Source organism: Plasmodium sp. gorilla clade G2, assembly GCF_900097015.1.
Source record: "Plasmodium sp. gorilla clade G2 genome assembly, chromosome: 9".
Classification (NCBI taxonomy): Eukaryota; Apicomplexa; class Aconoidasida; order Haemosporida; family Plasmodiidae; genus Plasmodium; species Plasmodium adleri (nom. inval.).
In genome coordinates this window covers 407,501-430,489 of record NC_041701.1, presented here as the reverse complement: position 1 = coordinate 430,489, position 22,989 = coordinate 407,501, and the positions used below count along the sequence as shown (strand labels likewise).

The 22,989-nt window shown below is 18.2% G+C and overlaps 4 protein-coding genes across 4 annotated transcripts in view; 2 read left to right on the top strand and 2 right to left on the bottom strand.

Moving 5' to 3' along the window:
• Window positions 1-1,397: 1,397 nt before the first annotated feature.
• PADL01_0909700 (DNA repair protein REV1, putative) lies at window positions 1,398-6,458 on the top strand (the record flags this gene model as incomplete). Its single annotated transcript, XM_028681765.1, has 1 exon — window positions 1,398-6,458. One exon carries the CDS (start codon window positions 1,398-1,400, stop codon window positions 6,456-6,458), a length of 5,061 nt encoding a protein of 1,686 aa, XP_028538111.1.
• Window positions 6,459-7,490: 1,032 nt separating this feature from the next.
• Window positions 7,491-11,036, top strand: PADL01_0909600 (selenide water dikinase, putative; the record flags this gene model as incomplete). Its single annotated transcript, XM_028681764.1, has 1 exon — window positions 7,491-11,036. One exon carries the CDS (start codon window positions 7,491-7,493, stop codon window positions 11,034-11,036), a length of 3,546 nt encoding a protein of 1,181 aa, XP_028538110.1.
• Window positions 11,037-11,697: 661 nt separating this feature from the next.
• Window positions 11,698-12,996, bottom strand: PADL01_0909500 (conserved Plasmodium protein, unknown function; the record flags this gene model as incomplete). Its single annotated transcript, XM_028681763.1, has 1 exon — window positions 11,698-12,996. The coding sequence occupies one exon, from the start codon at window positions 12,994-12,996 to the stop codon at window positions 11,698-11,700; it is 1,299 nt and encodes a 432-aa protein (XP_028538109.1).
• Window positions 12,997-14,750: 1,754 nt separating this feature from the next.
• PADL01_0909400 (conserved Plasmodium protein, unknown function) overlaps window positions 14,751-22,989 on the bottom strand; it is a gene marked incomplete at both ends in the record, with an annotated part of 8,487 nt that continues 248 nt past the window's right edge. Inside the window, one exon of the mRNA XM_028681762.1 lies at window positions 14,751-22,989. This exon is cut by the window's right edge and continues 248 nt beyond it. Within this exon, the coding sequence (XP_028538108.1) occupies window positions 14,751-22,989 (8,239 nt within the window).

The window sequence follows — 22,989 nt, the reverse complement described above, 5'->3', positions numbered from 1 at the left end:
CTTATTTATTATGTTATAAATATAACATTATTGTGTTACAGATGTTTTATTATCTCTACATGAAGAAAAAAAAAAAAAAAAAAAAAAAAAAAAAAAAAAAAAAAAATTTATATAACCTAGAAGTAGTTTTATGTGATTTTTGTTAAACCTTTTTTTTTTTTTTTTTTTTTTCTATAATTATATACAAAACCAAAAAAAAAAAAAAAAAAAGAAAAAGAAATTAATTATAATAAATAAATATATATAATATTTATTTGTATTATATATTTTCCCCCTAAAAAAAAGAAATTTATTATTAATAATATAATGTATATAATATATATATAATATGTTTTTTTTTTTTTTTTTATATATGAAATTTTACATATATATAACGTGTAATTTAATTTAGTTTTTATTTTTATTTTTTCCCATCCTCCAAGAATCATTTGGTGATATTTTTTGAAACAATATTTTTTTTTTATATAATATTATTTTTTTCGTAATGATTATTTTCGCGCAGTTTTGTGAAAATATAATTTTTTTTTATTTTTAATTTATATAAACATATACATATATATATATATATATATATATATATACATTATTATATATATATATATTATATATATAATATATCTTTTGTATATGTTCATATTTGTATAAAACAGAAAAAACAAAAAAAAAAATTATTATATTATATATATTCTTGAAAACTATTTTTAAGATTTTTTATATATATTAACTAAAAATATATTTTTGAACTAATCTTTTTTTTGATTTATTTATATATAATAAAAATGATATATATCATACATAATATTTAATTATTCCTTTAGATTTTATTTTTTTATTATATTTTTTTTTTATGTTAGAATATGATATTTATTTTATTAAATAATATTTAATATAAACAATTTGTATTGTTTTTCAATTTTTAGAATGATTGTCTTAAAAAGAAAAAGAAAATATATAATAATATATGTAACATATGATATATAAATTCATATTTGAATTATATATTATATATATATATATATATATACATATATTTTCTTGTTGTACATTTTTAATGATAATAAGTGAATCTTATATTTGATGAAATATAATTCTTTTATATATTATGTTTACATAATAATTATCTAGACTTGTATTAACTTTTATTTTATTATATATTATATATTTTATTTTTTTTTTTTTTATGTTGTTTTTTGGTAATATTATTAAAACAAAAAAATAATTATAAATAAGAATAGTTTAGACATAATAATGAAGAAATATATATGTCTAACTTGTAATTATTTAAGTTATATTTTTATGATATAATTTGTTTGTTTTTGTTTTTGTTTTTGTTTTTTTTTATTTTTTAATTTTATTGTTTTGATTTTGTTTATGACAATGTTTTTGTTTTTTTTAAAATGGATATAGAATATGGAGGAGCTCGAGATTTTGGAAAATATATTTGTAACAAGGAAGAGAAGATTCCTCTATCTTATAATAAAAAATATATTGCTGAAATAGAAGAAAGTCAAGAGAAATGTAAGAATGATTCATTATTATTTATGAATTGTAATTTTTATATTGATGATTTTGTAAGTTTTTTCTCTATATGTAATACATTAGACAATACTAATACACAAACGAAATGTATATATGAGAATGAAAAAAATTCAGTGCAACAATCAAATGAATTAAACAATGATATGAATAACAATAGTATTAATAAATCAACGTTGGGTAAGTTAAATATGGAAAATACGATGGAAAATAATTATACTTCTATTAATGAAAATAATAATAATTATAATAATTATTATATAAATAAAATACATAACAATTCTGCTTTTGAATATCAAGATATGGATAGAACACCCATGAAAAATTACATAGATAATAATAATAATAATAATAATAATAGTCATAATAATAATGATGATGTTAATACTTATTTGTATGATAATTATCTAGAAAGCCAATTTAATCAAACGATAAGAAATCGATACAACTATACTCCCAATGATCAAATAAGTACTTGCGCAAAAAGTTTTAATACATGTATAAAAACATTTGAAGAACAATCTTCTTCAAGTTCTAAAAAGAATGTATATAATTCTTATATTAACAAAAAAGAGAATCTTGAAATATTAATAGTTCAAAATGGTGGTGTAATACATAATACTTTGACTAACAAAGTAACCCACATTATTAGTAATAATATGGCATTAGGTTCTAAGAAATATATGGATTATAAAAAAGCCATAAAAAAATCTAAAGTCTTCATAGTTATAGATAAATATATTTTCGATTGTGTAAACATGAAATGTCGTTTACCTGAACAATCATATTTGCCTTCCATGTTACGTTATAACTGTCATCAAATAACCGAATATTTTTCTTTAAAAAAAAAAGATAAGGAAAAGAACAAGAAAATGCAAAACAAAAAAAATCATGATCAAATATTTTTGAACGAACATAATAAAGAAGGGGAACAAAATAATGTATCCATTTTAGATGTCCCCAAATGTGATAAACAATTAAATGATTATTATATGGAAAAAAATATAAATACATGTGATAATAAGACAAATGTTAATAATAATTTAAATACAACTGATATGTATGGATCAAATGATGACAATAATTTATTAGTACAAAAAGGTATGGAGAACGATGACAATTTGAATTATATAAAGGAACAAAAGCTTACTGAAGAAAATAATAATAAAGAAAAAAAAGAAAACATTACTAATAATAATAATATAAATAAACACCTAGAAATATTAAATATGAATATGGATTATGAAAATGTAAAAAAATTTATAATAAGCAATTCGAATGAATATTTCAAAAGGTTACAAGAATATTATTTGGAAAAAGAGTTAAAAGAAAATATATATATTAACGTTTCATCAAATTTATATTTAAATAAAAATACATTTGAGGATTTTTCTAGAAAATACAGAATATTAAATTATTTAAGTGATGAAGAAATTAAATGGTTAAAATGTAAAAGTGAATTAAATATAAATATAAAAAACCTTTGGGAAAATGATATAATTCATTTTTTCTTTGACTTAGTTTTAAGAAAAAAAGAACATTTCAACAATAATACTATTGCTAATAATAATAATAATAATAATAATAATAATATAGGTGATAATAATAATAATAGTAATATTGATAATAATACACAATGTTGTATAGATACAAATACATCAAACAGTTATATATCTGAAAATTTAATAGACAGTATTAGCGCTTATCTATACAATTCTAGATTATACATTTTGGGTAACTGGAATTATATATCTAAAGAATTATTTAATTTTGATGATATAAAAGAATATGATGAGAAGGGTTCCAAAAAATTCGTTTACTTATATATCGATTTTGACAATTACTTTTTAAATGCAAGTATAAGTAATAAAATGTGTATGTATGAGAAAAAGAAGTTAATGAAAAGTGAAATATTTTGTGTATGTCATAGTTTAAAAAAGGAAGATAGTTATGGTATTATTAGTTCAACAAATTATTGGGGAAAAAAAAATAAAATACTTAAAGGTATGGTTAAAGGGGAAGCTACAAAAATGCATAAGAATATAAATTTTGTAAAATATGATTTTAGTAATATATTAAAATGTAGTTATTTATTTTTATTAGTATTAATAAATTATTCAAAAAATGTTCGTGTATTATCAGTAGATGAATCAATACTTCAACTTTTTTATGAAAAAGAACAAGACATTTTTATAATATCTAAAAAAATTTCTAATGATATATATAGACTAACCAATTTAAGTGTATCCATAGGAATTTCTCATGATTTAAGTACATCAAGAAAAGCTTTAAAGTTTTGTAAAAAGCGTTTTATGTTTTTTGATTTTTATCATCATTTTAATATTTTTATAAAGAAGTATATTAGTTTAAAAAATAAGGACACTAACATGAATGCAGAAGGTTCCAACGATGATATTATGAAAAGTAATAATATATCAAATGATAATATTAATAATTCAAATAATATATCAAATGATAATATTAATAAGTCAAATAATATATCAAATGATAATATTAATAATTCAAATAATATATCAAATGATAATATTAATAATACAAATAATATATCAAATGATACTAATATTACGGGTGATTATTCATTCAAATGTATGAGTGACAATTTACTTAAGGATTTATTTAAGGAATATCTTTCCTTTGAAAAAAAAAGGAAAAGTGAATTAAATTATAATGTAAATAATAAAGATATATACAATATGAATACAGATAATATATATTTTATGAATCTTATAAAAGGAAAGAGAGAAAAAGAAGTTGAATATATTTATAATAAATTCCTTGAAATGAATAAAGAAAATATTGAAGATATTGTAAATACATATTTTGAAGAAGTAACTCATCCAGTAAGTAAATATTTTTTTTTTTATAAACCAAATGGATATTATTTTAATATTTTAAAAAATATAAATTATTTGAATGGATATTTTATTTCATTTAATATGTATTATCTTCCACATATTGAAAATAATAATAATAATAGTAATAGTAATAATAGTAATAATAATAATAATAATTGGTTAAATAACAAGATGGATAGAAATATAAATAAAAAAGAATTAGAAAACAACGATGAAAAGAAAAGTATCAATATTAGTGTCAATTATGGTGTGAGATTTAATAAAATTAATGACTTTTATTATCTCATATATTTTATGACTAAACAGTTGTATTTACGTTTAAAAATAAAGAATTTGAAAGCTAAACATTTAAATGTAAACTTTTTTATGAAAGCTGAAAATGAAAATATAAATCCTATGAAATATCTCGGTAGAGGAAGAGTTATTAGAATAAGTAGTAAAATTAAATTAAATCAACATACCAATTGTTTTTTTGTATTTTTTTTTAAAGTTATACATATATTTGATTTCTTAGCAAATAATTTAAGTGATTTAAGAGGAGTCCAAATTATTTGTTCAGATACCATTAATGAAAACAAAACGCATGTTAATAAAAAAAGTATTTTATATTATTTCTACGTAAGTGAAGAAAAAAATATTAAAAACAAGAAAAAGTGTACATATGTATCAAGTTGGAAGGATGACAATTTTTTAGAAATACCACAAAAAGGAAATGACAATAATCAGGTTGAAGAAAAAAATGTAAGAGATCTACAAAAAATAAATGAAAATAAAATAGACCTGCATAAAATAATGTTATCATCACAACAGAAAAATGAAATAAAAAAAAAAGAAATAAATGGGAATGTATCAAAGAATAATATAAATGGTTCAAGTATATTAAGTTATATAAAAGATAAAAATAAAGGAACTAATATATTAAGAACTCAAATTAATTGGACACATAATAATAATAAAAAAGAAATTTATAAAACTGTAAGAAAAGGAACAAGTACAAGAAGAAAAATAAAAAACAAAATAAATACACATATATGTTATGATAAAAATGCAAAGAATAATAAATCATATGAGTATGAATATAAACAAAATATTCTAAATTATTTTGTAAATAATAATCATAATAGTAATAATATAAGTCAGACTCAAATAAATAAGAAGGAAAATAATTATCAAAATAATCAAAATAATCAAAATAATCAAAATAATCAAAATGTTTCTTTATGTTCTTCATCAAAAACTATAAATAAAGATTTAAAAAGAAAATGTAACATTCTAAGAAATAAAGCTAATTTTTTAAATATTAGAAAAAAAATAAAAATTTCGAAGAATCATAAAATATCCGACTTTTTTCCAAGTATATTAAAAAAAAATATATATAGAAGAAATAATAAAAATATATATGATGATGAAATAAAAACATATTCTAATGGAAATATTATAATGCATACTAATATATTCGACAGTATTATTAATAAGAAAATAAAAAAAGAAAATGATGAAGAAAACGAAGAAAATGAATTATATGATGATAATAACCGTGATAAAAATTATAACATGAAAAAAGAAAAATACACATGTTGTTATGTCTGTTATAAAGAAATAACACAATGTCTATTAAATAAAGAAAATTTATTTCAAGAAAATCATAATTGTACTGATTTATGTAGAAATGATATATTTTGTTTTACATATATTAGTAATAACTTATTTTTATTCAATCAAAAAAATGAAAAACTAAATTTATATTTATATATAAAAAAAATTATCAATTCATATAGATCAGATTTTAATAACAAATTCAATGAACATGATTGTCTTTGTGATAATATTTTAAAAAAAAATGAAGAAAATATATATTACTTAAATAAGTTTATGGTAAAGGTTATAGATGATATATGTGAAATATTGCATAAAAAAAGATATATTGATGTTTTACAAATTTTTCTAAAGAATTTTAAGTATGTTTGGTCTTTAAATAATCAACTATTTCCGGAAATCTTTCAACGAATATTAATCAAATACAATATAAATCATATAACCACCTAAATATAAAAATATATATATAAATAATATTATCCAATTAAAAATAATTCCTTTTTTTTCTTTTTTTTTTTTTTTTTTTTTTTTGTATATTAAAAGGTTTATATATATATATATATATATATATATATATAAGCCCCTTTGATTTATTTTTATATTCTTTCATTTTATAATAATAAAATAAAAAACAACTTTGATTATTTTATTCACATATATATATATATATATATATATATATAATATACTTTAATTTATATAATATAATTTTAATCTATTCCATATTATTAGTATGTAGTCATTTATTATTAAAATAAATAATATATTTAATTATATATTATTTTAAAAGTCTATTGAACTATTTATATAATATAGTTCTAATGTATATATTTATCACACATAAAAAATAATATATAAATATATATATATAATATATATATATTCTTTTTTTTAAAATGATACTCCTCCGAATAAATCACTTAAAAAGAAATGCTTAAAAAATATATATTTTTTAAAAAAATTACATGATTTTTTTTTTTTTTTTTCTTAACATATTACATATGCATAAATTATATGTATAATATTCTTTTTTTTCCTCACCCCCCCTTTCCTTCTATAATTAATTAAAATTTTTTTTTTTTTTTTTTTATGAATACATTAAAATAGTGGTTAATTTTGTTATAATTATTATTATATAATTTTTTTTATTCTTATTAAAAATGTTGTATATATATATTTAGTTATCATTTAATTGTAATAATTGTAAATATATATATTTAAATGTACATATAAAATAAAATATAAATGATTAATTTATATTTTTAATTTTTCATACCTGTCATATTGGTAAATAAATAAACAAATAAATAAATATATATATATATATATATATATATATATATATATATTTATATATATATTATATTTTTGTTGATACTTTTATTAGTGTATCATAGAAGAAGCATATCATATTTAGTATGCTATTTATGTTATTGGTATAATAAATACTTGACATATTTCAATAATATTTAAAGAATAACAATGAGGATATGTAAAAGAATCGACCCTGTGATTGATATAGTTATTATAGGATTTGGAAAGAGTAGCAAATGTTTTGTTGATATATTTTTATTGAATAATGAATTAAAAGGTGTCAATATAACAATAATAAGTAAGAATACTTTTGTATTTTTAGATACATATGTGCAGTGTATTGAATTATGTAAGGATACATATATTGATATATATAAATATTGTAAAGAGAGGAATATTCTTTTTATTAATGAAGAAGTTGAATGTATCGATTCTGATAAGAAAATTATAAAATTTAGTTCTGATAGAAATCATTTATGTTATGATTATTTATTATGTGATTTTGATTATAAGAGTTCCTATTTATTGAATAATAATGATTTAAGTCATATGAATATATATACATATAAGCATAAGAATTTATTTTTTTATTATACACATATAATATATTTATCCTTAATAAAATCACAAAATAATAAAATAACAGATAAAAAGGAATATATCAAATGGAAAACATTTTTTTTAAAAAATATACCTCTCGAAAAATTTTTTAATTTTTGTTCATATAATGATAAATATGTGGAAAATATTATAGACATATATAATTTTTTTCATATTTTATTAAATAATAATATGCCATATTATGATTTTAAAGTAGTACAAGAAAAAGTCAAAATATTAAATGTTTTGAAGAATAAAAATCCTTTAATTAAAGAAATCGTAAAGAATGAAAATTATAATTATCATATATCTAGCAATGATAAAGATGAAACAAAGCAAATAAATAATAATAGTGATAATATATTCCAGTTATTAATATTATGTGATGAAAAGGATTATAAATTTGGAAAAAATTTATACTATGAAATTTTTGAAAATTTACATAAAATATCTGTATCTGTTAAGGTAATATATGTACATATAATAAAAGAAGACAAATATAAAATAAAGGATAACATAAATGATACAACAACAACAAATAATAATAATAATGATGATGATAATATTTATGATAATATGAAGTGTTCAAGTTTTTGTTCCAATTTTGTTAAGGTGCGTGAAATAAAACAAGTAAAAAAAACAGAAGATAAACTTTTTATAGAATATATAGATATGAATGATAAATTAAGTACCATATTTTTTGATGAATGTATAAATATAACTAATTTAAAATATCCATCATATATTTATAAATCTGGTTATGATATTGATAATAATAAAAATATTAATAATTTCTGTCAATATTATAAAGATGAATCATTATATTTTCTAAATCAAATAACAAATTATGATACTTATACAGTATGTCAAAATGTGTATATTAATATTTATAATAATATACATAAAAAAGAATATATTAGTATTGATAATATAAAAGATCATATCTCTATATATAATTCGAAACAAAAACATATAACTATTGACCATTTTTCAATTTATAATATATATGAATTGTTAATAAATTCTTTTAATAAATTTATTCAAATAATTAAATTAAATTTAATTTGTATATATAAACATCCTCTTACACAAAATAAAGTGAAACCCTTTTTAATCAATAAAAAATATCTTATAGATAATTATTTAAATGAGAAAAAAAAAAATATAAATACAATAAATAAAAAGAAAAAATCTTCTTCTATTGATTTGTTCATAAATTTAATTATGTATATATATAATCAATTTATATATTATATAGGACATTTTGAAAATATAATTTTTCAAACCAAACAAGTAGAACATATTATTAATATAAATGAAAATAGTAAAAAAAAAAAAATTAACTGTAATGTAAAAAATGTTGGAAACACTAATCAGAACACAGAATTATTACCTCCATATATGTATGACGAATATAAAAAAGAATACGAAAACAGATTGATAATTAAAAAGAAAAGTTCTTATAAACTCATTCAAAATAATAGTAGTATCGAATTATATGATGATAATAATAAAAATGATAATATAAAGGGAACAGATAATCCATTTATTATTGTAGAATATAATAGTTTAGAAAAAGAACCTATACTTGATACAACAAATAACAAAAAAGTACAATCTTATATAAAAGAAAGTATAGACAAAATAATTAATAGAAATACATGTGGAGGATGTGGTTCAAAAGTTCCATCGAATGTATTATCTAATTCTTTAAAATCCTTAGATATTTTTAATTCTCCTAATGTTTATTTAGGAGTTGAAGGAAGTGATGATTGTTGTATATTTGTTCATAGTAAATCAAAAACGACTGAAGAAAGTCCTGCTCTTGTTCAGACTATCGATTTTTTTAAATCATTTATTGATGATGAATATATACTAGGATCAATAATAGCTATTCATTCATTATCTGATATATATAGTATGGGTGGGACAGGAATATGTGCATTATGTGTTCTTATTGTGAAGGATAATATTGAAAGAAAATTACAGCAGAGGTTAGAAAATGTTCTAACTGGATGTTGTCAAAAATTAAAGGAAGAGAAATGTGTGTTAAGTGGAGGACATACTTGTGCAGGTAATGAAAACTATGTGGGTTTGGCTGTTACAGGAAAGATAAAAAAAAGAAAAGATAAAAAAAGCCAGCAGCAAAATGGTAAGAAAAATATCATGAATTTTAGAAAAAATAAAAATAAGTCAAATACAGAACAATTAATTAATGAGGATAATATAAATAATATTGGATCTAAAGAAGATGAAAATAAAATAAATAAAGAAACTAATTTATTTATTGAAAAACATCAAATGTTAAAGGAAAATTATCTTTTCTTACCTAAAGGTAATGGAAATATAAAAAATGGAGATGTTATTATTACAACAAAAATGTTTGGTTTCGGATTTATTATGGCAGCACATATTATCAAAAAAGCAAAAGCTAGATGGATATATAGTTGCCTTGATGAAATGTTAATATCTAATAGAAAGAGTGGTTTATATTTTCTTCAAAATAATGTTAAGGCATGTACAGATGTTACAGGTTTTGGTATATTAGGACATTTGAATGAAATGTTGAAATGTTCAAGAAAAGAAATTTATTTACATCATAATAAAACAAATTATAAACATAATGATATTTTAGATGAAACTACAAAAGAAGGTTATAGTAAAAAACAAGATGAACAATCAAAACAAAAGAAAAATGTAAATATATGTGATCAAAATAATAACAAACTTAATATGTTGGGTGCTAAAATTAAACTTAATAATATTATTATAGCAGAAGGGGTACAAGAATGTATTGAAAATAATATATATTCATCTATGTATAAAAAAAATCATTATTTATGTAATAATATAATAAATCTAGATGAAGCACAATTATATAGCAAATATGGAATTCTTTTTGACCCTCAAACAAGTGGAGGATTAATGGCTATAGTTGAAAAGGAAAAGGCTAATCAAATATTGTATGATTTGAAAAATATGGGATATCCTAATTCTTCAATAATCGGGGAAATAATAAATGTTCAATATGAAAAATTTAATAATATATCTATACAAGATATATCATTATCTGATTATTTGGACACAACAGATTCTATATATATAGAATTGTAAACAAGTATTTTTGTTAATAAAAAAATAAAAATAATAATAATAATAAATAAAGATCATACAAATATTTATATATATATATATATATATATATATATATATTTTATTTCTTAAATTGTTATTTGAGTTTTCAATTAAATATAATAAATATGTGCATACATCTTATGGTGTATCTATTTTATATGAATAAATTTTTTTTTTTTTTTCTTTCTCTTTATATACATGTAAAATGAATTACATCTTATTATATTGTGAAGAATACAAAATGCTAGAAAAAATATATATATGAACCCAAAAAAAAAAAAAAATATATATACATATATATATATATTATATATATATATTATTTAACACCAAAAAAAAAGTATAAAAAAAAAAATACATATATATATATAATATTTATGATAAATAATTTTTAGGTGAAACTACTTATATTTATAAAAAAAAATAAATTAATTAGATAAATTAATTAAATAAGTCAAAATAAATTAGTAAAATAAAATAACCAGACAAATATGTAATATATATATATATATATATATATTTATTTATATTTATCTATGATGAACATATTATTAATATCACATTATATAATATGAACACAAAAACTATTTAATATAATTTTCTGTCCATTAATTTATATATATATATTATAGATTTAATTTTATATTGATTCATATTGATCAAGATTTAATTCATTTTTCAATCTATCCTCTATTTCATCTTTTCTATTAAGAAGCTGTAATTTTTGCATTTTTACTTTTAAAATGTTCATTTTAAAAAGTACGCATAAATAAGTTAATGAAAAGATAAGAGGAAGAAAAACTACTATAAATATAATTAAAAATATTAAAATAATAGAATCTGTTGTATTAATATAAAAGTGTGCATTAATAATTTGTATACCTTCAAAATCATTTTCATCTGAATATAAACATATAATATAACTTTCATTTGTTTGTAATTCATCTTTTTTTAAAAAAGGGATATAATAATTTTGTATATTATTATTTGAAAAAGAATATTGTACCACATTTTGTATAATATTATCTTTTTTTTTTTTTTTTTTTTTATGTAAGGGTCCAGATCCTAATATAGAATAATCCCAGAAAGGGGGACATTTCATTTTATTAGGAGGTGAATCTCTTGGTAATCTAACAAATACAACACGATTATAAGAAGTAATATAATTTCCTTTTATTGATAAATTATAATCCCAATTATTTGTTAAAAATGATTTAGTATATATAATATCGAATTCATCTTTATTCCTATTAATATTTATAGGATATGAATTAAATATTAATTTTCCTAAATATGTTGGTGTTTCATAAGTTGATTTATAACAAACATGTAAATCTAAAATTGGTTTTTCTTCTTTTGATTTCATTTTATCATTTGCAAAATATATTATATTATTTTCTGTATTAACAATAACTGGTATACTATATGAAGAAAATAATTTCTCTAAATATTTTTGTGATATTTCTATATATAAATATAAATTTTTTATTGAATAATTGTTATCATTATAACATACATTATATATATTTCCAGACGTGAAAAAATCTTTTGTACATTTCTTTTCTTTTTCATTTTTGAAACTTTTTTTTAATACAAATGCTAAACAAATTTCATTGTTTTTATCTTTTGGATAATTTGACCAGTCACCAATTATTTTCATATATGTTTTTTGTTTTGGTAAAAATAAAATCTTGTCATCTTCTCTATCTTTATCAATTTGAACTGTTACAATTAAATCTTGTAACATACCCTTTGCTACATGCTTATATAAATATTTACTATCTATTTTATGTGTGTTATCGTAATATTTTATTTTTGTCACATCCTGAGGGTATTTTATCTTCTCAAACTCTTCACTTAAGCATTGCGTAAATAAATTAATATAACAAAAACTTAAAACAAAAAAAAGAAAAAAAAAGCCATTTCGAAGAAAAATCATGCTAAATAAAATATTTCTTTCATTAGAATTTATAAAGATATAAAAAAAAAAAAATAAAAGTACATAATTTTTTTCTTATATATACATATATATATAATATATATATACAGAAATCTATATAAATTTATCTTATAAAAAATATATATACATTTTCTTTTGGAATCACAATATCATCATAATTTTATTAATTAAAAAAATATATAGTCACTTAATTTTAACAATCCTATTAATTTTTTTTTTTTTTTTTTCTTTTTTTTTTTCCCTTTACATAATAATGTTCATGATGAAAATCCAATAAATTCTTTTTACAAATATTTTACATATATAAATTTAATTAAGATATCATAAATAGATATTATTATATATATAAATATATATATATATATATATATATATAATATAATATTATATTTTTCTCAAGAACATGGATAAAAATATATAATTTGAATAAAATAATATACTTTTTTTTAATAATATAATATATAAATATATGATTTTATTTGTACATATGAAACTAATTATATTACATAAAGAAATATTGTACTTTTATATGTTTATATTAAATCATTTCATTTTAATACATATTATATATAAATATATATATTATAATATAAAAACTTAATATTTATTTATTTTATTTTTCTTTTTATATTTTTTAGTATTATATTTATATAATATTAAGTTATATAAATAAAATATTTTCAATTTTATAAATATATATATATATATAACATACCTCTTATTAATTTATTTTAATTCATAAACCATCGGGAAAAAATACGGTTCAGTTTTTATATAAATAAGTATATTATTTTATAAATACACATTTATTATTTGTAGAAAATAATAATTATAATAAATTGATTCATTTTTGTGTGCCTTATAATTTTCCTTAGAGTTACTTAGATTATTATAATATAATTCAAGAATATAATACAACAAAAATTAAAATGTATATTTATTTATTGTGTACTCACAAATGTATATTATGTTGTACAGTCAATATTTTTCTACGTACGTATTTAATTAAAAAAAAAAAGTTATTTTAGGTAGATATTTAATTTTATGTTTTTTTTTTTTTTATTGTTCTTTTTGAATAATGGTTGAATAAAAAGTTAAAAAAAAAAGAAAAGGTGTAAATCGTTTTTTTATTTTGATATATAAATATTTACACAAAGTAGTATTTTAACGAATTATGAAATGTTCCACATACACATAAAAAAAGAAAAAGCAATATAAATAAATAAATAAATAAATATATATACATATATATATATATATATATATATATATATATATATATATATATATATATAGTATGTTCACAACACCAAAAAATATGAATTAAAATAAGAAAAAGTAATTATGTTTGAAAAACTTCTTTTTTACCATATTAAAGGGATTAATATATATACATTATATATATGTTTATAAATACATAATATTGTTATTTACTTAGAAATAAAAATTATACCTGTTAAAAATTTACTATATTGAACATAAGAATATATATGAAATATGAATTTAACTAAGATACAATATAATGTTATACATTTATGATAAGTTAATATTTCAAATATTTCCTTATTTTTATGTTTGATAAAAGTTATGATATAAATATATACAAAAAAAAAAAAAAAAAGAAAGAAAAATATATATATATATATATATATATATACATACATATATATATATATATATATATGTAATGTTTTTTTTTAATTTTGTTTCTTCTCTTGTGGTATTATAAAAATTCATACATTATCCATTGTACCATTTTTATGACTTGTTTCTTTTACATCCAAGAAATATTTAAACACACAATTTTTTTCATTCTTTGAATGCCTAAGTACATATAAAATATTTTTGTCTGCCATAATATTTACGTCTGGCATAAATAATTGAAACTCTTTTAAGAATTCCTTTTCATGATTTGTTATTTCAATTGATAGACAATCACAATACATATTTAGAAAATCCTTTCTTAAATTAAATTCTTCTAATTCTAATATTTCCAAATTATTTTGATTTTTTTGTTCATAATTACCTATAGCACTAATTTCATTAAGTAAAAATTTATGATGTAATAATTTAGATAAGAGTTTTAATTCTCCTTTGGTAAGTTTTATAAATTTCTTTATTTTCCTTTTTATTTTTACAATTCGATCTTTACTCTTTTGATTGAGCATTTTATATTTTATGTTATCTTCTATATCACAACAATCATGTAATAGTTGTGGGTTTTCTTGAACTGTCTCTTTTATAAAAGTATTTTTACCTTTAACATCTCCATAGGTATTATTATCATTATTATTATCATCTCTTTGTATAATATAATTATCTTCATATTCCTCCTTTTTTAAATGTTTACTTCCCAAGTATCCAATATGGTTATATGATGTAGTAGTTATCTGTTCTTTTTTTAAACGTATATTATTAAAATAATTATTTTCTCTTTTGTAATCACCATTTCTTGGGAATTTTGTATTAGATGTTTTATTTTCTGTTGATTCATATTTCAGTTTGATTCCCTTATTTCCATAGTGTGTATTTTTATTAGTTTTTCCTTTATATATCATACAACATCTTTTTTCTACTAACTCTTCTAATTCTTCATCATCTTCTTCTATTTTTATATTTGACTTTTCCTTATTTTTTTTACATGATTGTTCTTCTTCATACATATCTAATAAATCTTTATATAATTCTTCATCATCTTGTGTGTTATCTTCATCTATTTGTGTAAGTGAATAATTTTCATCATCATAAGAGTTATTATATTTTAATTCGTCATTATCATTAATGGTATTTCTATTAGATTTAACATTCTCATCATCACATTGGTTTAAATACACATCACTTAATTTTTTATTATCGTTTATTTCATGAGATTTCTGTTTTTCAATATTCATTTCTTGGTTATTTTCATTAGTATATATACTTTTTTTTTTATCTTCCATTTCGTCTTTGATTTCTTCGCATTCTTTATACATATCTTCATCATCTTGTTGTTCATCTATTATATTATCATATATTACATCTTTTTGACATTGCTCCGCATTATTATTATAAGAATTCTGGTCCTTATTATCAATGTCTATATTATTTTTATTTTTATGTCCATTATTATTACCTGCATAATTTTCAATATCACAAACATAATCATCATCAATATAATATTCTTCTTTATCACATTCGTCATAAAATTGATCATCATCATCTTCTTCATCATATTTCTCATCATTTTCATCATCATATGTCTCATCATCATCATCATCATCGTCATCCTCCTCATCATATTCCACATCATAATCGTCATATTCATCATCTTGTTCTTCATGTTCATCCTCCATTTCTACAAGATACATACACTTTTGTTCACTATTTTTTATGTTATCAAAAGGAATATCATTTTTCTCACCTTGTATATCATGTTCATATTTTTCTTCTTTTTTCTTATCAAGTAAATCATCTTTTTCATTATTTTTCCCATAAATTTGTAATTCCTTTTCTTGTCTTATATTACCATCCTTATGGTTTACTGTGAGTTCATTAAGTTTGTGTTTTTTCTTATTAATTCCTATAATTTGTTCAATTAATTTTTGTTGTTCATCTTCGTAATTATCATTTTCATTTTCATAAAAATCTCGCGTTTCATCTTCATTATTATTTGATATATCTGGATATACCAAATTCCATTTTCTATTACTTTCGTTTTCATCATATTTTTCTGTCTTTTCTCTGGAAGTATTAATATTTTTGTTCTCCATATTATAATTTATTTTATCATCATTTTTCTTTTCATATTCAGATAAATTATTAGAATAATCTCCATCCATTAAAGTTGGATTACATTTTTCTGACAACTGTTTTTCTAACGTTAAATTGTTATTTTCTTCATCATCTTTGTTTTTTCTATAATTACTAAATTTACGTTTTAAATAATCCAATTGGCTATTAAAATAATTTTTTTTTTTGTTGCTATCGTTAATTGATTGAATATTAGTATTATGATCTTTAGGTGATTCGCTAATTTTTTCGGTGCACATATTATTATTATCATCATCATCATTATTATTATTATTATTATTGTTGATGATGGTGTTTTTATTTTGTATTTTTAATACATCAGTTTCATCTTTACTATTTTCATTTTCGACCTCCATTTCTAAATAAGTACAGTATTGATCACTGGACAAATAATAACAATATTTTACTTTTTCCTGTTGATTATTTTTTGGTATATCATTGCAATTTCCTGAATTATTATTTAGCTCATCAGAAAGGTTATCACATTCTTTCACTTTATTTACCTCATTATTATTATTTTCTATAATTTCTATGTTTTCTATATTTTCTATATTTTCCCTATTATTATTATTATTATTATTATTATTTCCCTTATTATTATTTTTTTTATTTTTATTTTTATTTTTATTTTTTTTTTTAAATATTTCCATAAAATTTATATGGTCAGCATTATTTTCAACAAAGAAATTTTTGATGAATTCTTTATTTTCCTCAGAGTGCATTTTTTCTTCTAATAAATAATTGATACACATTTTTGTGTTATATACATTATATGTTGATTTATCAGAATATAAATCATATATATGTGTATTCATCATTTTTAAATTTAATACATGAGGTTGATCACTATCATCAGATAGGTATTCACTTTCATTTTGATCTTTTCTTAGCTTTTCCATTATACAATTGATTGCATATTTTCTTCTTTCTAATTCTAAAATATTTTTTATAATATTTTCATCTTTGTTATCTAAATCAATACTTTTAGTAATAAAATTATCTAAATCAAAATCTTCAAAAGAAAATTTTTTATTATATATTGTTTGATTTGTATTATAGTTTTCATCATTTACATTTCCTAAGATTATTTTTTTGGAAAGCATATTTTGAATTTCTGTAATTTTTTCAACTTCTGTTTTGTTATTATGACAAAAATAGTAATTATTATAATTATAATTATTACTATTATTGTTATTATTATTATTATTATTATTATTATTATTATTATTATAGTTGTTGTTTTTTTCATTATTATTATTATTATTATTAATATTGTTCTTGTTGTTTTCTTTGTGTCTATAATAATTCTCATTCGAATAATGATGATCGTGGTGCTCTTCATCATCCTCTTCTATGTCTAGATATTCTTCATCATTGTTATTTTCATCATCATGATGATAATTCATATTATTCCTGTTTCTTCGACTCAAATTGTTATATGATACATATGGAGTGTTATTATCATTAAATTGATGATCATATATTAATTTATTTTCATCATGTAAATAATGAGAGTGAATAGCTCTTGTTTTATTATTAATAAAATTATTTGAATTAAAAATGAATTGTTCTTGATCATGTATATATATATTACTTCTACCTCTAATTTTTTTTTTTTTTCTTTTTTCTTGAATTTCATATTTATACATGTAATCATTTTTATTGTTTCGTGTTATGTTATCATTTTCTTGTAAATGATGAAGAAAATTTCTATCGACATAATAATCATATGAACGATTACGATATTTATTTATAGATAATTCCAATGCATTTATATATGAAATATGTTCATTCAATTTTTCTAATAACAATTTATTTCTTGGTGAACATTCTTTATCAATATCTAGTATAAAATCATAATTTTCCATTTTTTTTTTTTTCTTTTTTTGTACTTGTAATATATTATTATCATATATAACATATTTATTGTCATATATTTTATCCACATCAATAATATAATCAATTATTTTTTCTGTATTATTCTCATTATTATTATTATTATTATTATTATTATTCGTTAATTGCAATTTATTATTATATATAATAAATTTATTTTCTTTCAATTTATCAGAATCAGTTATATGGTCAAAATTTGTTTCGTTATTTTTATCAATTTGTAACTGATTATTCTTTTGAAAAAATAAATGATTTATTTCATTATTTTTAAAATTTGTTGTAACATCATTAAATTTATTCATCCCATGCATGTTATTTTTATTTGATATATATATATTATTATTTTTATTATAATGTGAACTTTTATTAAATTGAGGAAAATAATAATTATTTGATATAATATTTCTTGAAGTATCATCAATTATTTTCCTTTTATAATTTATTTCATTATTTTTTTTTATTATTTCTATTTTTTTACTTACACTTAATTTTTGTCTATTTAATGATAAATATTCTCCAACATTCTTTTCATTGTTATGTATATAAATTTTATAATTACAATATTCTTGAATTAAGTTGTTATTATTCAATTCATTTTTTTTATTATTATCAATATTATCATTATTATCAATACTATCAAAGCTATCAAAATTATCAGTAATATTTTTATTATTATTATCACAATTATTTTTATTATTATTTTCATTATTATTATTTTTATTATTATTTTCAATATTATAATTTTTATCATAACTTATCATATTATTCACCATTTGTTCATTTGTGGTCTGATGTTTATCTTTATAGGATAAGCGGGTGCCTTTATTTAATTTGTTCATATCATTAGAAAATTTAGTTGCATGATAATTAATATTATTTTCATCATTAAAAATTTTGACCATATTATCATCTTTAAAATGATTTAAAAAATTATCAATATTATTACTATTATTTATATTTTTAATATAATTACTAATATTTTTAAAATTATCATTATTATTAAAATTATTATTATCAATATTATCAATATTATTATTATTATCATTATTATTATTATTATTTAATTTTTGATTATCTATTAATTTCATATTCAGATAATTTTCCTCTGGACAATTTTCATAAAATGTATTTTGGAATTTTTGTTTTTTTTCATTTTTAAAAAATTCCATATTTCTATTTTTAAATATATTTTCATTATTTTTAAATATATTTTCATTATTTTTGAAAATATTTTCATTATTTTTAAACAAATTTTCATTATTTTTAAAAAGATTTTCATTATTTTTAAACAGATTTTCATTATTTTTAAAAAGAAGTTCATTATTTTTCAAAAGATTTTTACTATTTTTAAATATATATTCATCATTTCTAACATATTCTTTATTATGAACATATTTTACATTATGATTAATTTGGCTGTGGAATAAATCATTGTATATCACATTTTTAAGATTTTCATAATTTTCATAATTTTCATAATTTTCATGATTTTCATAATTTTCATGATTTTCATAATTTTCATTACTTTCATTATTTATATTATTCGAAAGTGTAGAAAGTCTTTTTTTTTTTTCGTTATTTATTAAATTATAATTTAAATTATTTTCCTTGAAATAATAGTTATTACTATTATCATTATTATTATTATTATTATCAGAAAGAATAAAATTATCATATTTTAATAATGCGCGTGATATGTCATTATGGTTACAAATATTATCATTTCCATTATATTTATTATAGTCATTGCTATAATTTTTATAATGATGTGTATCACAATGATATTCCCTATCATCATTATTATTATTATTATTATTATTATTATTATTATTATTATTATTATTATATATATTGGTCATTGCTTCATTTCCATGTATTAATTTATTTATATTATATGAACTCACATTGCCCTTTTGAATTAATCTATTAAAATTTCTTTTTGCTACTTTAGAATAATATTCTAACATGGACATTTTTTGATTTTCATTATATATCATATCATTATTATAACAATTATATTTTATATTTCCTTTTTTCATATGATTACAAGAATGTTTACAAATATTTTTCTTAATATGTAATTTATTTACATCTTCACTGTATTTTCTATGAATACTATTCAAATTATAACTAGAATAATTTATATTATCATTATTTAAATTTAATAATTTCTTTACATCATTATTAAAAATATTATTTTGCTTATTACATGGACAAACAGTTGTGTGACTATCATAAAATAATTTATCAGATTGATCATTTATTTTTTCACATTCTATATTATTTAAATTATTTTTAAACCTTTCATTTTTTAAACAATGTGATACAAAATTATAACTATTTAACAATACATTATTATTTAGATAATTATTATCATCATCATTATGATGGTTATTATCATTATTATTTTCATGATTATTATAATGACGACGATGATGATTATTATAATTATTATTATTATTATTATGATGGTCACTTTTTTCGTCATCAAATATACTCAATTTTTTCTCATCCTTCAGAATATTATTATTTATATGCATAAACAAAAATTTTGATATTTGTTCATCAGTATAAGGATATTCTGATATACCAGAATTATTTAACATGTTATTTCTAGAAAATCTTTTATTAGCTTCATTTAAATCATTTCTATATGTAGAAAAATTATTTTTATTCTCATTATTATAAAGATAATTAGCATCTATCATATATTTATTTTGCTCATAATTGGAACTATTATATTTATTCAAATATTTTTCCTCTCTTTCATATAACATATGACGTATATTTTCATTTATATTATTCATTCCATTATCATCACTATAAAAATATTCACTTTGATAATTGATATTTTTATTTATATAATTATTACTACTGGTATAATTATAATCACTCATATCTTTTTCTTCCTCTATATCTTTATTATTATTCATTTTATATATATTTGTAAAATTTTTATGAAAATTTACATGTGAATCATTATTATTACAGTATTTATTTTCCATATTCCATTTGTTTTCATGATATATAGATTTATCTGAATTTTTCATATTTTCTTCTTCATCTATTGTAGTACTAACCATATGATTATAAGAATCTATTGAATTTTTTAATTTTATTTTATGATAGTTCATTTCATTCCTATCACAATAATCATTAGGTTCATTTGTAGAATAACAAGAGTTAACCTTATGTATATCTTTATCCATAGGATATGATATATCTGTTTTTGTTTTTCCTTGATTTGTATATTTATCATCTTCTACATTATTACTTGATATAAATTTCGATATTTTAGAAAAAAAATTTTTTAATAAAAATTTCTCATAAGAATATGTTTTATCATCATATGTTTTATTCTTTTCAGAATTGGATATATTTTCATTGTTAGTTTTTTTTTCTAATGTATCATTTGATAATTCATCCTTTTTTAATATATCCCCCTTTAATGATTTTCTGTCTAATATATCTTCGTTTAATGTTTTTCTTTGTAACATATTCTCTTTTAATATATCCCTCTGTGATACATTCATTTTTAATTCATCATTAATTGATATTCCTTCTTTTAGCATATTCTTTTGGATATTCTCCTTTTCTAATTCTTCGATTGATTGATCATTTTGTTCATTTTGAATATTTTGATTATCTCTTTGATGATCCTTTTTTTCTGTACATATCATTTTTTTTTTTTTTTGCTTTTCCCTTTCTATGGGTGAGTTGATACCAAAACAATCATAATCATTAATATTATCATAACTTTTATTACATAGATATAAATTTTCTTGTTCCTCAACACATTTTTTATAATTTGATGGTATATGAGTAATTATATCATCTGTACAACTGGCACTAGTATATTCGTCATACATAAATATGGATTTATTCAAATTTTCATTTCTTATATTATAACTTATATTATTACTATAAGAGTTGTTATTTATTTTTTCTTGATTTGTAAATTCTTTTTTTTCTTCATCATTCGTAAACATATTTGATGATACAAATGTATTTACATTATTATTCATTTCTTGAATATTTCTTGTTTCATCAAATGCTTTTTTCTTTTTATTAATAAAATGTTTTAATTCTAATTTTTCTTTATTATATTGAAATAAATCATTACTTACATTATGGTTCTCATTAAAAATGGGTTCAACAAAAATGGGTGTATTTAATATATGTTCGTTAGTTATATTTTTATTAGATGTGTATTTATTAGATAAGAGTTTATCTGATATAATATCATTTGTTAAAATGTCATTGGAAAAAATACCATTCGATTTAATA